The sequence below is a fragment of the Bombus vosnesenskii genome, unplaced genomic scaffold, assembly GCF_011952255.1.
Source record: "Bombus vosnesenskii isolate JDL3184/JDL3185 unplaced genomic scaffold, Bvos_JDL3184-5_v1.1 scf7180000013265, whole genome shotgun sequence".
Taxonomy (NCBI): Eukaryota; Metazoa; Arthropoda; class Insecta; order Hymenoptera; family Apidae; genus Bombus; species Bombus vosnesenskii.
In genome coordinates this window covers 6,787,111-6,803,701 of record NW_022882925.1, presented here as the reverse complement: position 1 = coordinate 6,803,701, position 16,591 = coordinate 6,787,111, and the positions used below count along the sequence as shown (strand labels likewise).

Below are 16,591 nucleotides of genomic sequence, written 5' to 3'. Positions count from 1 at the left end.
TAATACTTACCTTCTAGAGTACTATTTAAAATTTTATTCGATATTTTAGAATATAAGTTGCTAGAATCATTTAATACATGATAAAATGTTATTATCTTAATACTTAAATGTGTTTATTTAGTCTGCTGTTTTCTTGTTTCGGCAATTTAAAAATTCAGTAGGCAATTATTCTGGAATGTTTTTAATGAATTAAAATAGTTTTATCCTCAAATCTTATTGGTTCATCATTAATTATAACGACGCTTCTATAAATCTTCCGAAAGAGACCTATCTATATGTAGTTTTCGTCTTTAACAGCAGATGATGTTAACACGAATATTCAATTATGGTCTTCATAAACAGTACTAAATATTTATGTATTTTAAATGTCTGGAACATTAAATGTAGTTTATGAGACCAAACACAAGCTATCAAAAGTTTCAAATACCAATCTTTCCTGCTATTAAAAATTAAAAGGTAAATATTTCTAATCATTAATTTTTCCATCTAAAACAAACATTAAATGGGAATTATATAAAACATTATTCAACAAATTAAACACGAATACATGCGATATGAAATAAAGAACCCACAACGTTCGCTGTTCAGTACAATTTTTTATTCCTCGAGTAACAACAGCGAATCTTACATTTGATCGAATCAATCATAAATACCTAGAAAACGGTATAACCACGATGTGTCCTACATTGCGAACAATATATAGTATGTACAGAAGATTCCACCGAGGTAGAATAAATTTCTCGTCCGATAGAAGCATGCAATCTCGGCGTGCCATTGTCGGCTGTACACGATTTAAAAATGAACACGTTGGCACGCGTGAGTTGCACCGCCGCCTTATCTACTCATGGAAATTTCCTCTTGCACTTTGTACGAAACTCGAAGAATCTGTCGACGCGTGATTTGCATTGCGATACATGTAATGAACAATGAACGATTCGAATAATGTTTACAGAACGATTCGATCCGATTCGCTTCTTCTATGATTTAACTGATGCGCGCTAAAAATTTGTCTAAAATTATTCTTCGTCATTCGACTTTCACCCGATCATAGTTCATTACCATTGCTTTCTTCCGTTCTTTTCTTCACTACAAATAATACAGCGGTATTGTCACGAAAGAAACGTGCGCTGTTCGTTTTTTCCATTTCTTTTATGTCCTTTTTTTCTCTAAATAACCCTCTCTTTAGTTTCGAAACGTCACGTTGCGCAAAGCAACGACGACAAATCTCGCCATCACGATTTTGTTACGCAAATCTACCTGGAAGATTAGTGTGTTATACCGTAACAGTCTCTGTTCGTGTATTACTAACGATATACACACAACGAACTACGAGATCGTCTTCTCAAAAAACGATGACGGTTTCGCGATTCTGATAGACGAACGTGTTTTACTTTCCACTAGCGAGCTCCTTCATCCGATTCAGAGCCGACCCTGCTTTGAACCAGGATATTTGTTGCTCGTTCATGGTGTGGTTCAGGGATATAGCGTCCACTTTGCCATCCTTGTGCTTGATTTCTGCTTTTACTGGCTGCAAATTAAAAGGGAAAATTAATCTTCTTTCATTGATTGTATAAGAAACTTTTTCCCTTGGTTGCTAGCCAAATGTTTACCATCTAGGAACGGTGTAGTTGAAATTAAACATTGTTATTCTGGAATCAAGGGTTACGTGCTCGAATACTTCAATGCTACGCATCAGCAATGATTATAATAGTATACTCGATATGTTGCGCTATCGCAAGTGCTATCTTAGTGCTACCTTTGATCGTCTATATTTAGCTGACTTTCAGATTAAAGTAATTATACTATATGTCATAGTGATCTAATAATAGTTAATTAATTCTCAAAATACACTCGACATAATACAATATAGTGCTCGATTAATATTCCATAAAAAAGTTCTACCATCCAGAGATAGCAACCAAACAATCAATCTAAAACTTTAAATTTCCATACAAGATGTCTTATCTAACAAAAGAAATAATTAATGTCTTTAACAAAAGTGTACCTTGCCAGGCGCCAGATCGTTCAATCCCAGAAGACTGATTTTATCGGTAGGCTGGATCTTATCGTAATCACTAGGATTGGCGAAAGTCAGAGGCAACAGTCCTTGTTTCTTTAAGTTGGTCTCGTGGATACGGGCAAAACTCTTGACGATAATGGCACGGCCACCGAGATGTCTTGGTTCAAGAGCTGCGTGTTCTCGAGACGAACCTTCTCCGTAGTTTTCGTCACCAATGGCTACCCATTTGACGTTGTTTTTCTTGTAATGTCTGGCAACATCCGGAACTTTTCCCCATTCACCATTTAGCTGATTCTTTACCTTGTTCATCTCACTATTTTCGGCATTTACAGCTCTAAAAAATGTATGATAATTTTTTAGACAAAATTTAGAAAATTGTGAATGCTATCACTTCTACGATATTCCAGATTATGAAAAATTTACCCAATGAACATGTTGTTGGAGATATTGTCCAAGTGACCACGATACTTCAACCATGGACCAGCAGCCGAAATGTGATCAGTGGTACATTTTCCTTTGACTTTGATTAAAATAGTCATGTCGGTGAGATCTTTGCCGTCCCATTTGTCAAATGGTTCTAATAACTGTAATCGTTCGCTCGTCGGGCTTACGTCGACCTTGACACTGCTACCGTCAACTGGAGGAGCATCGTACGTCTCCATGCCAGGATCGAAACCGCGGCTTGGAAGTTCATCACCTAAATAAAATTTTATTTATATTTATTTTAAAATATCAATTAGGCAAGTAATGTACAAAGTTTGTTATCAGTGTTTGAGAAACGTATGAAATGTTTCACAAATTCACTACATCCGAGTTCCGCTCGTAAACAGATTTTATCATCGAAAATTGTCGCATTAGACAGAGATACGGAAAAACTTTGTTCTTTTCATAAAAGACAAAAACATACGGACAGGCGACAGATTTACGAACACTTTATCACTATCTGTGCACGAAGCAGTCTCGCATAGTTAAGTAATAAACCACTCTTAACCTCAATAATCAATTTCAAAGGCGAAAGTCTATGTCCAATATTTCACAATCGGATATCCAATTGGATCTTCGATTTAATCTCTGCATATTATTCTTAACCTTGTAATTATCTAGTACTGGGCACGATAAATTATTCGCAGACATCTCTATGAAACAATCTCGTTATGAAACAGATATATACCATATGCTGTGATTCATGTTTAATCGTCTGCAAATTAACTACGATCTTGGTTATCTTTTTTTATGGTTTCATACATAATGGCAGAATATTTGCATTAATGAGATAATTTGATAATCATAAGAAAATTATATTTACCAAACGGATCTTTCAGAAGGAATTCCTTCCCATCCTTGCCCTTGAGTTTATCGGTAACAGGGTTAAAGTCTAATCGGCCGGCAATCGAAAGGGCAGTGACGAGTTCAGGGCTAGTGACGAAAGCATGAGTCGCGGGGTTGGCATCGTTTCTTCCCGTGAAATTTCGATTGTACGAAGTGACGATCGTGTTCTTATCTCCCTTCTTGATGTCTTGACGATCCCATTGACCGATGCAAGGTCCGCAAGCATTAGCCAATACAGTGCCGCCGAAGTTTCGAAGGATCTCCGCCTAAATCAAGAGGATTAAAATTTTTTTTAGTATCTCAGTTACGAGATATATTCAAGGGAATACTAGTGAAATTTAGAACAACTTAAATATTCGTAGGGACTTGAAAGTTTTGCTACATCTTCGCAATATATTTGGGACTTTTTAATTTTTAGATATATTTAATAGCTTGGAAGTTCGAAATATCTGTATCTAATATTTTTGGCATTTCGAGTGTTTACGAAATCTGTAGTATTTTTAACACAAAAGTCTACAATATCTCTGATATTTTTTTTATTTTGAATAATTTTGCGACATTTTTCAAACAATTGCAATATCTCGCTTACTTTTTGATACTTTGAACATTTGCAATATCTGTGATATCAATTTAAAAGGTGAGAATATCCTTCAGTCTGGTTACGTTGTCTTACAGTCTTGTTACATTGCTACAATGTTCTAACAATTTTCATCCCTACCTCTAGCGATGTATTGTTCTAGATTGTATTCTAAGTCGATTTCATTGTCATCTAATGATCCCGTCATGTGAATCGACAATTTCTATTTTTTTACTGACACTGTCAAAATATCGAAGCCAAATTAAGAATTGGCGTAGGTCGCGTTACTTGTTGCTAAGTAACATGTACCAATGTTTGGCACGGTTCCAAAGAAACTATGCAACTTTGACTTTGGTAGAGGCTTTGAATTCTAATCAGAAACTATTATTCTAGAAATTGACTTACAATTCCATCACGTTCGATGGTAGCACGGATCTGTTCAGATCCTGGTGTAACGTTAAACGCGGATTTTGCTTTTAAACCGTGATCGAGAGCTTGTTTGGCGATGTTCGCACATCGGCCCATATCTTCGTAAGAACTGTTTGTGCAGGAACCGATCAGGCCAACCTTGATCTCGTTCGGCCAGCCGTTCTTCTTGGCAGCATCACCTAGTCGGGGTACAAGTAATGAATGTCCCTCGTTCAATTTCTTTGATGAATTTAACACTGAAGTTTTTCTAAACTTTGTACTTTCTTCAAATATGAGATCAGATACAAAGTTAAGAGGATATTTTTTGAGTCGATGAATTTCATGTTCTCAGGAGCTACGTATTATCTGAATAGATACATATTTTCTAGACTTTACAGTTTTTTAAAGTACAAAGCAGAAAGTTGATATTATATTTACTATATTTTTCCAATCGAGTAGAAAAATATTTACGTAAAATATTTGGAAATTATTTGCAAATTATCCCGCAAAAGAATATTCACAGTCAAATGCCATCGAATTTTAACAAAAATCATATTTAGTTTATCTTCTTTTAAAGCTTTTCAGAATTAAAAAAAATTAGTATTGTAAAATCTAATCAGGCACGCCTACCTTAACTACGTTGATCATTCACTCCACTTACCCAATTTTGAAATGGGATGAGCGAGATCAGGCGTAAACGGTCCATTGACATGTGGTTCCAAGGTAGACAAATCCAATTCGATCAGTTGATCGTATTTAGCATTAGGATCGGCAGTTAAGAGACTTTTTTTATGCATATCCGCGGCAGCAGCGATGTCAGCTCGTCCAGTGGCCTTCAGATAGTCTTGCATACGATAATTGTACGGGAAGATTGAGGTAGTAGCACCAATTTCTGCACCCATGTTGCAAATAGTCGCCATTCCGGTACAGCTAATATTGTCGACACCAGGTCCAAAATATTCTACGATCGCTCCAGTTCCTCCTTTGACTGTCAAGATACCAGCTACCTTCAAGATTATGTCCTTAGGGCTGGTCCATCCTTTCAAGGTTCCGGTCAGTTTCACTCCGATGACTTTGGGGCATTTTAATTCCCATGGTATGTTAGCCATTACGTCGACGGCATCAGCACCACCCACACCGATGCACAGACAGCCCAAACCACCGCCATTAGGTGTATGAGAGTCGGTACCGATCATCAATAGACCTGGGAAAGCGTAGTTTTCCAGAATGATTTGATGGATGATACCGGAGCCTGGGTTCCAGAAACCAACGCCATACTTGGCACCAGCTGTCTTCAAGAAATTGTACACTTCCTTGTTGATGTCTTTGGCGCGTTTCAAGTCTTTCTCGCCACCCATTTGGGCTTCGATCAAGTGGTCACAGTGAATAGTGGAAGGTACGGCGACTTTTGGTAGTCCTGCAGAAAATTAGCAACTTTGAGTAAAGGATTAAAAAGTACCATAGATGTGTCTTTATTGTTAAAGTCAACTGGAGATTTCTGTGAAGTTTAATCGTTTCTAATCTGAATTGTTTCTCGTAAGTGAAAAAGACATTTCCTTATTTGGATATGGAATCCTATAGTCGGGGAGGATTAATGCTAAGTAATTTAATCTGTTCATCTCAAATGACAACTTCATGGTGACATCACATACTATATCATATTTCTTGAAATAATTCCTACATACTAAAATAGAAAGATATAGTGAGCATCTTATGATTATCATATAGAATCATCTTACAATTAATAGCATTTTGTAAATGCATTTTGTTTTGTGTACATTTATATGATTAATGTAAAAATTGTTTCCGATCGTATCATGTGACTGATTTTTGTCAGACAAACTTGTAAAAAGCGTTAATACCTTTTGTGTAAGATAATATGAAAAGTTTTCATATCATCATTAATAACGCATTATTGGCTTAGAATGGCCCAATTGGAGAAATTGCACAATTTATAATAAAATTACTACATGAATCCTTATTTTTTACTCAAACGACAGAATATAAGAGAATGTCTTCCTAAAAAGAAAAATAGGAGTTCTTTTTAATTAAATTACAAATGCTTTAAACCATACCAGAACTAATAAATTGCAACATGGCCATCTGGGCAGTGGCATCTTGCATAGCCACACGATCAGGTCGCAACCTGAGGTAGCTAGTACCACGGACGATTTCCTGTTTGTCGGGTTCATCGAGATGGGAATACAAAACTTTTTCGGACAGTGTCAGCGGTCGGGTCAACCTACAAGTATTTTATCATATGCTCGATTAGGAAATCAAAAATACTGTGCTTGATTATGCAGACATCTTATACTCGCCTTTTCTTCACCACTTTAAGTTTTTCCTCTAATTTGTCGTACGGAAGGTAGGTGTCCTTATCGAATTTGGACATTGCCACCTTGTTGGCGGCAAAATTCAACGCGCTCACGCTGAAGCATCTTTGCTGGATGTCTATCGCAAAGATAGCGAGCTTCTACAAATGAAATTCACTAATTAATTATCGTACCAATCTTTGAATATCAAACGAGTAAGAAATTGAATTTAAAAGTTATGGAAATCATGTTTCAGAAAAAGTAAAGAATGCGAAAGTTATATCTGCATATCTTAAATTAGGTCAACTCAGGTATGAATTTCAGAAATAATTTATGATAGCATCTAACTTGTGAATAGTATACACAGTTACGCGCTATACCTGAGCCTGATGTATACTAGCGTAATTAATGTTTATTGACGATAGTAACGTTTCGCTTGCAGATAATGCGAGCTTAACATCTTCGTAGATATGTTTAAAAGTAATTTTATTGTTAACAGCTCAGTAATATTTCCTAAGTTCAAGTGGAAAACTTACGCCTATACGACAAAAACACGATAGTTGAGAAGAAGATTAATGATAATGAAATAGTTTAGCTATATCTCTACTTTACTGTGTCCTTAACTTGTTACGTATAAGTATGTACATGTGACGAAATAGTATGAATAGATTCATCTACATACAACAGTTACGTAATTCTTTTATTTACGAAGACGAAAAATTTGCTCAACTTCTCGCGAAATATTTTGGAAAAAACCATATTCCGGAAAGTATATAAAGCATCCAGTGTAATTATTCTTGATTCAACAGCACACGCTCGTTATTAGTTAGTATATATATTCTTATCATATAAAAATTTATTGGACGTCTCGAAGAAAAACCAACGGATCGAATTACCGATTGATGAATATTTTTCATTCATCTTTGTCTGTCACGCAGCCCTGGCGCAATGGCCGCAAACCTAACCTCGAAATCTCCTAAAAATGTACTTGTTATATGCAATAATTTCGAAAGATATTATGTAACGTGTCTGTATCGTCTTATTCGGTCCATTTCCCTAATCACTCGTACATTGTTATTATCCCGATATATCTTTCTCTGCTGCACTGTCTTAAGTGCTCCAAATGCGCTTTGCTTCCAAAATACCGATTAAATGATTTCGTCCGATGATTGTCACAAAACCTGGCGATCAAATTATAGAGTACCCTCGAATGTCACAATGAAAATGTAACACGATCATTTTCAGTTAAGATAATCAAATGTGCGGCGAATACTCATCACTTGAAAGATCGTTGCTCTCACAGACCATGGTTAGTTGATTCAAAAAGAAAAAAAGTGGATTTTTGTCAACATTCAAATCAATGATCGATAGTTGGTCACTTCAACATGACACGATCGACCTTGATAATGGGGTCGAGCGGTCAAACTCAAGGCACAGACTGATTTCATATCACTGATTCAATTTGATATTCTTCGACGATGAAATTCTTTTGGTATACAAAACGTTGAAGAAAATTAAGCATACCTGATCCCGAAGGATTCGGGTGCAATACGACATTCTCGTGATAGGAAACCTCCTGGTGACGTCGCGACTCGTGAAGTGGATTCGTAGGCGAAGAAAAGCGCAGGCGCGAGACGAGGAACACTAACAAACCGCGTCTTCTCTTGTGGCAGCCCTTCTCAAACCGGCCACTAGAGAACTGAGTGAAATTCAGCTTAGCTTCCTCGTGTCAATGCAGAGAAGTCACGCATGCGCCCCCTTTCTTCGGCCTATTTAGATACGAATTTTGTGGGAATGAAAGACAGGCGCCCTCACTGCATCGACAACTTTCCGAGCAGACGTTGATACCATTGACGAGCCAATAAGAGTTTTGACAGAGGAAATTTTAACAGCTGTTCATTCAACCTCATGTGGCGCAGTTATCGCTACCGCTGTACAGTTTGATCAATCAGTTCTGGTAATTGCGCGGTAGAAAATTGAGGAGAGTGGAAAGAAGTCAAAGTTTAACAAACATCATTTGGAATAACAACACGTGAAACTAGATGTTAAAGTATAGAATTTTAAGAATAAAGTATCATTCAATGCTGCTAACCAAAGGAATAACGAATAGAAAAATAATAAATACAGTTTTAGAGTTTATTCATGAATAACAAATATTGGCACTGTTTAAAGGATTTATCGTTAGGCACGAATAAATCTGTAATGTTGTTCGTGAGAATATTGTTTGAAAGGATTGTGTGAGGAATAGATATCGCAAATAAGCAGCGTCGTTTGATTGGTATCTATGGAATAAAGAAAAATCTTCCACGGATAGTATACATTCATACATGTATAGAATGTTTGAATTTACGACGCAGCTAACTAGTAAACTTATTGATTAAACTGTACTGAAACGTAGTACGAGCAGTTTCTGGGAAGCAGCGCGGCTAGCGTTGCTGAATGGAACTGTAAGAACCGGCTTGTCACTGATAATTCAGGGAATATCCTGAAGGGGGCCTCAAGCTTGTTATCGATCGATGTTTACCGGCTTAGAGCACAGCAGATGTGGGAACTTTGAATATTGGACTGACTTTATTTTCAGACTGTAACATATTTATAATGGTACTTTTATAAATAGATTTCCACATTTTATGTCTATCTTGTTTGAGCAACGAATTGAATAACGCAGAATAGAAGAAGGGTGATTTCACATAGATATCTTTTATATCCACTAAAAATGTTATCTCCAATATTCATAATCACGCCAAAAAGAATGAATTGTAAATTAATGATGAATAACAATAATGAATATTTAAAAAAATACTTGAAGAAACTCGATTGGATTCTCAGAAAATATCAGTACCTAATTCTTTCTTAAGTCAATTAAGTTATCTTTATAAATAACGTCGTAATATCAGTTTATCAGTTACTCCGACGTAAGCATTATTTGCAACATATCTATCAAAGAAATGCACTTATAATAAAGCATCATACATTAGTATGAAAATATCTTGAGAGTGATTTCGTTGTTGAATTAAATTTTTAATTTAATTTATCAATAAAATTAACATAAATTGTTATTATGCACTGGGCGATTTCAACAGCACCACAATTAATTTCATCATCGTTACGTACGTTTCACGCGTTTCAGAAGTACGTGAAGATAGTACGTAAATTGTGTTCCAGATTATTTTTATCTATCAATTAATTCCATTGTTGTATGAATTCTGGCTAGACTTTCGTGATAGTAATGCGAAGAAAATTTTTAATATCTTTGAACAGATGGAACTTATCAGAAATTACGAACAAAGTAACGCAACTCTGTGAAGTGAGAAAAAAAGGAATTTTTTCTTTTTGTCTACAATTTGATCGTCAATTCTTTTAGGAAATTAATAGTTACTAATGGCCAACTTTTTTTCTGTAAAATTCTATTTTGCATATGATTTCTTCAATTCTATATATTCTATTAACTATAACGTATATTTACTAACAAAAATAATTCATTTTACGTGATACTCTTTCTGATCCATAAAACGTAATCGCACCGTATCAAACACGCCTCGTCTAATCTAATCAGTCACAATGACAGCAAGTTCGAAAAAATCAGGACACTTGCCTTCACGATCTGCTTATGTCACGAAACGGGTATGGTCATGTTTATTCGGCTTACAACCGAATGTTGATAATAAAGGAATAAAAAACGAGAGTAGAGTGGCGTGGTTGGAGCATCGACGATGATCTTACGTTCGAAGAATAGGCTTTGCAAGTCGTCACTGTGGAATTTACAGATGTCAATCGAAATTGATAACTCTTCGATTGCGACTTTAAAACCGTAGTGATCTTATCTGAGCGACGATAATGCGATTATATGGAGTCTATGGAGACTTTATTCGCTTACGTAACCGATTGAAAAATCTGGTGAGTCTAAGCCAGAAACTTTGACTGAAATTGCTCGAAAATACCGATTGTTTCAATGTAGAAGCGAATTGCTCCAAGTGCAACCGATATTGAAAGGAAACGCAGTATTTTTATAATGGAAAGGGGAGCAAACACGCGGATAAGCTTTGTTAGGTACAGTAATTAAACCAGTAATTAAACTAAAAGGCAGCTGATTACTTCAATAGGACTGGATTGCTCGTTCTTCTTCCGAGACATCGCAAATGATTCATCGAAGCTGTCTGGAAAAGATCAATGAGGAATCTAATTGGTGCTCAGAACCAGGAGAATCGATCATAGCAAAGATTGAAGATCGAAACACTATCGTAGATACATTACAATATTGCAAAGTTCGGTCATCGATTATTTCTAAGCCGTCTTATTACGACGTCATAAAATCAGATGACATTTCACTGTTACCATTGTTCTGCAAGCCTGGATCAGAGGGTGATCTAAATATCCATCCTAGGAACAGTACGATTGTCTTGTATCAAAGAAGAGGCCGTAATACTTTTTTCTGGGAATGCGTAGGAACAATAAAAAATCAATTTCTGAGTAGTATGAAATCAGTAATCTGGAACACGAGAATTACTTCATGCATGAAGTAAAAATACAACTATATTAGTTACGAAAGTATAGAATAAGAGTGAAATGAATATTTTTCATATCTAAATTCTTCATTTCATATCTAAATTTCATATCTTTCATTCATTTCATATCTAAATTTCATATCAATTCTACATTTCATATCTAAATTTTCATATCCAAAATCACTCTAAATTCTTCCGAAAGATAATACGATTTAATATTATAATATCCAGTTTTCATGTAAAGTTTATCATTTATGTCCGTGTACTTTTATTTTGTCCGAAAAAAATAATAATCGCGATTTAGAAAATGCTAAAATTTAATCCCTGGGATCTTGATGTGTCGTAACGCAATTGTCAACGTTGGCACGCGTCCGAATTCCTTTAAACTCATTATCATTAAACGGATAAGCGAGAGCCGAATAAAATTGATTCACTGGCGCCCGCGCGTAGGGTTAAGAGGGTATTATAACAAGATTATACGAAGCGGAGAGAAGGCTGAATGGGTCCTTGACATGATTAACTCTTGTTGTAGGTGGACCATGTTTCGACACGCTCACGTTGATCCTGCTCGTTGTTCCACAGACGGATCCTTTCGTTTTCATTTTGTAGCAAACAAATTAGCCAGTTTACGGTGTAACACAATTTCGATATTGATCCTGTTCCTTACACGATACTTGAACACGCATGCTTAATGTTAAAACTCCTTTTAAGATTAAACGGTTCTTGAAATAACACAATTTTGAAGTGAATATGATTTTTTCCATTTCTTTCTCTGAATTTTTTGTTATCTATTTTATTATTATTTTATCTATCTATGGTGCATATGACATTTTTCAGAGATATTTGTGTCCATTGTGAAGCACAATTATATAGAGATATAAATAGAAAAAGGAATGAAACCTGTTGTAATAGGTTTGTGTATAGATGCATCGGTAATATTGATTTTTACAGTTGTACAATCCGCGAAATGACACCTTTGTCATATAACAGGTAGGAAGAATACTTAAGAAGCGAAGGACTTTCGCGTGATGGCCAGTTACTCGCGATAGAAAATTACGAAACACTTTGTTTCAAGGGTGGGAATAAACTTCGTTTGTTCTATAGAAGGCACTCGATATGTCTAATGTCGAAACAGAAGTGACACACATACTTCCTGAACATATGCTCCATTCTCACTACGCAAAGTATATGTAACTACTGTAATTTAATATCACTCGCAATTATTATTCTTCTAATCATCCCGGCAATTTCTTAGAAATTGTACCCCTAATAGAAGAATTATTATTCAGCTATATTTCAACCTTATCTGCTATTCATCTTCCTATCTTACACATACTTAATAATAAATTTATAGCATTAATATGTAAGTACATTGTTTCTCTTCTTTCGTACGTCTACCTGACTAACCTGTCTTGTAATTTTTATGATTCTTTAGTTTCTAAATTTCTTCATTCCTTCCCAATACCTTAATCTTAAATTTATTACATTCTTCAATGTCTTCTCTTCCCTCTACAATTATGAATTATTTTCTTTTTGTTTCTAAGTAATAGAACTTTTCGGTACCACAACGTAGGAATGTATGTTACTCTATTAACGTTTTTCGTTTATCGAATCTTTTTATATAATTTCATCGGCTGGTCCTTAACAGATTTAAACGCAAATTGTAATCTAAACGATCCCTCACCCTCAGAACTCGATTTAAAAAATACAGAACTTCGCACATATTTCTCAAGGCCTACCGTAGATAAAGAATCTCTCGTAACGTGAGTCGAGCAGAGCAGTACTCGTAAACCAAACGAGTTTCAACTTATCTCGCGAAGGTCTGGGTTAGGCGTGCGCCAACAGAGCGCGGCCTTGCCGATTTGACAATGCCGATACTATACGATGGACCAAGTTGCCAAAAATGGGGGCACGTTTAAAAATCTGGCGCCAGGGTGAATTGCATCACCTTTAAAGTCGTTCCGGCTTTACATGTACTACCTACCTACAACGTTTCAACTGTCGAATAGTGGATCTCTCAGCTAGTCAAGGAGCAATGCGTTAATCTTCGTTTACACGCGACGTAGACGAAGGATTGCTTAATTGTGCCGCGTGAATTATTCAACCAACAATCGAAAGCCTTATGTGCGTCGATCTTAAGCCCAGGCCCAATGAGGCAATTCAGAAGGCACTAAACCTCGCGAACAATGCCGCTTCTCGAATCACTTAACGAGAAATCGTAATTTCCGCTGATGAGATTTAACATTATGTAGTTTGAAAATACCGTGACCATTTTGAAGCATTAAATTAGTAGTAAAAATGGTGAAAGTTAAAATGCTTGGCTCTGGCCTTTATATCGTACGGGGTGTCCATGAAAAAGATCCTTCGGAATGGTGATAGAGGGGATGAAACGACAACATGTCCTACTAATATATGAATTTATTGGTTAAGAAGCAAATCAATTAACGTCATCTAGAGTGCTATGAACTAATTAATTTATACAAACAAGGCTAAGAATCAGGAGGAGTTGTATAATTCTGCACTATATACATTGCAAAGAATGATTGATAGATCTAGAGAGAAACGGCAGAGTTATCTAACGAAAATTTTTTGGAAGTTAAAAGATTAGTATTTAAAATTTCGTAGTAATTTTATTAACAAAATGATGATTCATAAACCTGAATATCTTGACGCAGAGGTGGAATGGCGTTTTCCATGCCCTGGGACGGAATGCTTTCCTTGGAACTGTTGGAGAAAGGAGGAATGCTCTTAGCTACTATTCAACCTGGCTGACTAATCGAACGATTGAATGTTGAAGAAATTTAGAATCGAGTCCATCTCACGGATCAGTAATACAATACGATGTCAATTCCACTTGCTGAGTAAGTATCTTGCGAAGTTGCTTGCATTCGAACTAGGACCTACGTAATGGCATGGAGAATGTGTCATAGTTCTAAAAACAAATGAACATTTGCACGATACTCAGAATTCTATTATATTCCAATCTTCGATCGAATATTTCATGACAAAATTGTCGTAAATAATTTTTTTCTAATTTTTGTTATTTTATATCTATGACAATTATCGATGATGATTCATACTCCATGATAAAACACACATAAGAAACAATTCTCAAACGAAGTCGTCCAATCAGCCGCCTTCTCCTTTCAAACGTCAATTCCCTCGGTCAAACTTTTTTTTGCCAACTATCGAGACCATTCCCTAAGGCCATCCTATTACAGACATAGCCCGCAGCGTCATCGAACGGCAGCAATTAAGAATTAAAAAAATAAAGATCAACCAGACCAATCTACATACATCAGAGTCTCTGTTGGTTTCACCCGTGCAATTTAAATAATCGCCGTCCACGCTCCTGTCTTTTTTATCATATATCTAGAAAGTCGTTCTAAACACTTCGTTATTGAACTGTTTGCACCCACATGCGAGCGAAGGGATGTGCTCATTCTAGTCATAATAAAATACAAATTAATTGTCAGTAAACGCATAGCATACAAGCATATAAGATTAACTTATTGAATTAACGGCAGATTTGCTATGATCGCTAGATTATTGGACACAATAATAAGAGGGTAAACCAGGTAATTGGCAATTTAATGACTGAGTAATTTTGTTGATCGTTGAATTTATGTACAGCTGTAGATCAAGGTGACTTATTGACAGTGGTGTTCTGTGAAGCATACCGATTGACCGTGGCAGTAGTTCGACCATGACGAACCATTCTACAGGAGTATCAGAGAACTGCGAATGTGTAACGCGATCGTAAATTAGGTAAGTTGTATCATGGAAGGTAAAAATTTTATGGAATATCTGAATGTAGAATAGAAAGTAAATTTGCACATATGATATGCTATTGGATTGAAATGCGAATTCGGTGATCGTCATTAAACATAACGTAGTACTTTTTAAGAAAAGCTGTGAACTCTTTACAAACTCTATTGATGCTCAATAGATTGATTAATCCGCGAAATACGTGAATGGTATTACAAACGATTGCATACCATAGCATATTTTATCGCGATGGCGACGGTAGGGTCATCATGTACATACCACCTTGAAATTCGAAAAAGAGCCAGCGGATTAATGAAAATCGGATGAAACTTGCGTTACCGCCCTGAATAAAATTCCAAGTTTTTATCTCCTCATATTTCTGTCAATGAGCCGGTCTCAATCTCCGAAACATGTTTGCTTTAACACCCGATTGAATTTACGAGCTCTCTGTATCGTTTACACTCGGTATACAAGCTGGTTACTTGCAACGTGCAATGTAGTTGAATAACACGAAGAATTGCGAGTTTTAATTTTAGTACACATACTGGTTCTCCATGAACGAAATAAAGGACATCGTATGGCATGTAATTTGACAGTGAATGCAACTTTGAGTAAGAAATCTGACGAAAAAATAAATTGCAACTTTTCAACAAAGACAAAGTTGATAAAGTTCATTTTATATATAACAATTATATACAATACGTATATACAATTTCGTACGTTCGAAAAAATTGTGCTTCGAGCTTTAAGAGAATCTCTTCTCTGTGAAGAGCATAAATTATTAATTAAAAAATCGTTATTCGTCCGATTCGACGTTCGCAGATGTGAGAATGAAAAGAACGCAAAATATTCTTTGTTACAAATGGACACAAGTGTCCACACATTTTGTCAACATGAACTTTCGCCATTCATCTGCAGCTATTGTTCCTTAATGGTGCCTACTCCCTTACCAAAACGGTGGACGATGCTTCACAGTATCGTAACTTCATGAATTATGCAAATGTGCACATCGTACCGCATAAAGTTTCGACTAAACGATTTGATTTATGATCCTCCGTCCCATAAAATGTTCGATCAAATTAATTTTGAACCGTGTCGCGAATGATCAATCTCAGTTTTCTGGAAAACTGACCCATTCCATTAAATTCCCACCCTGAATTGCTGGAAGATCTAAGTTGCTAAGAAGCACTTGATTTACTTGGTAACAGTAGACAACACCGATTGCACTACATTTTGGACGAGTTTACGGATAAGGCCAGCGAATTCTCAGCTGACGCATCGATTTGTAGTTGGTACACGTCTCTATTTAAGTGGCAGTTCTGTCACAACTGTTTCCAGGAAGAGTTCTATAACATTTATCTCATTTAATAAAGAAAAGATAATATTTTCAAAAATTTTCGTATATTCTCCGATTGATTACTGAATTATAGCATAGCGATTGCTGAATTTAAAAAGGTTCGAAAATGTCACCTTTGACATCGCAAAATGAAATTTTTCGTTCGAAAAATTCCACTCAGTATGATTTATTACTCTGTTTACTACTTTTTTTACATTCTTATGTGGATAGACTGTTCGTCAAACTGTTACACTTTTACTTCCGTGATCTATAGAAAGTCACGGGGAAGATCGGCATCGTTTTTCGATATCTCGATCGAACGTGGACTTGACGTCA

At 36.0% G+C, this 16,591-nt stretch overlaps 3 protein-coding genes across 5 annotated transcripts in view; 2 read left to right on the top strand and 1 right to left on the bottom strand.

The window, feature by feature from the left end:
• LOC117243147 (mucin-19-like) overlaps window positions 1-16,591 on the top strand; it is a 46,587-nt gene that overhangs the window by 278 nt on the left and 29,718 nt on the right. The window contains exons 2-3 of one of the 3 annotated variants that reach the window (XM_033510387.1): window positions 13,827-14,012; window positions 14,791-14,919. The gene's annotated coding sequence lies outside the window, so the exon portion shown is untranslated. Of the gene's footprint in view, window positions 1-11,683; window positions 11,785-13,826; window positions 14,920-16,591 lie in introns of all 3 variants that reach the window. The other 2 variants (XM_033510388.1, XM_033510386.1) reach the window with 2 other exon arrangements.
• On the bottom strand, window positions 577-8,371 carry LOC117243148 (aconitate hydratase, mitochondrial-like). The gene is made up of 9 exons (XM_033510391.1): window positions 8,171-8,371; window positions 6,653-6,807; window positions 6,410-6,576; window positions 4,996-5,751; window positions 4,332-4,534; window positions 3,327-3,615; window positions 2,444-2,717; window positions 2,006-2,354; window positions 577-1,528 (listed from the first exon to the last, which is right to left on the bottom strand). The coding sequence occupies exons 1-9, from the start codon at window positions 8,201-8,203 to the stop codon at window positions 1,388-1,390; spliced, it is 2,367 nt and encodes a 788-aa protein (XP_033366282.1). The 5' UTR covers window positions 8,204-8,371; the 3' UTR covers window positions 577-1,387.
• LOC117243156 lies at window positions 10,245-11,234 on the top strand. The gene is made up of 2 exons (XM_033510406.1): window positions 10,245-10,543; window positions 10,750-11,234. The coding sequence occupies exons 1-2, from the start codon at window positions 10,484-10,486 to the stop codon at window positions 11,167-11,169; spliced, it is 480 nt and encodes a 159-aa protein (XP_033366297.1). The 5' UTR covers window positions 10,245-10,483; the 3' UTR covers window positions 11,170-11,234.

Bases quoted from the DNA above. Each gene is read 5' to 3' on its own strand.
- LOC117243148 (XM_033510391.1), bottom strand. From the start codon at position 8,203: ATGTCGTATTGCACCCGAATCCTTCGGGATCAG. The intron at 6,577-6,652 runs GCGAGTATAAGA...AAATACTTGTAG, and splicing joins CTTAAAGTGGTGAAGAAAAG to GTTGACCCGACCGCTGACAC. The intron at 5,752-6,409 runs GTATGGTTTAAA...AATTTTCTGCAG, and splicing joins GTTGCAATTTATTAGTTCTG to GACTACCAAAAGTCGCCGTA.
- LOC117243156 (XM_033510406.1), top strand. From the start codon at position 10,484: ATGCGATTATATGGAGTCTATGGAGACTTTATTCGCTTACGTAACCGA. The intron at 10,544-10,749 runs GTGAGTCTAAGC...TTACTTCAATAG, and splicing joins GTAACCGATTGAAAAATCTG to GACTGGATTGCTCGTTCTTC.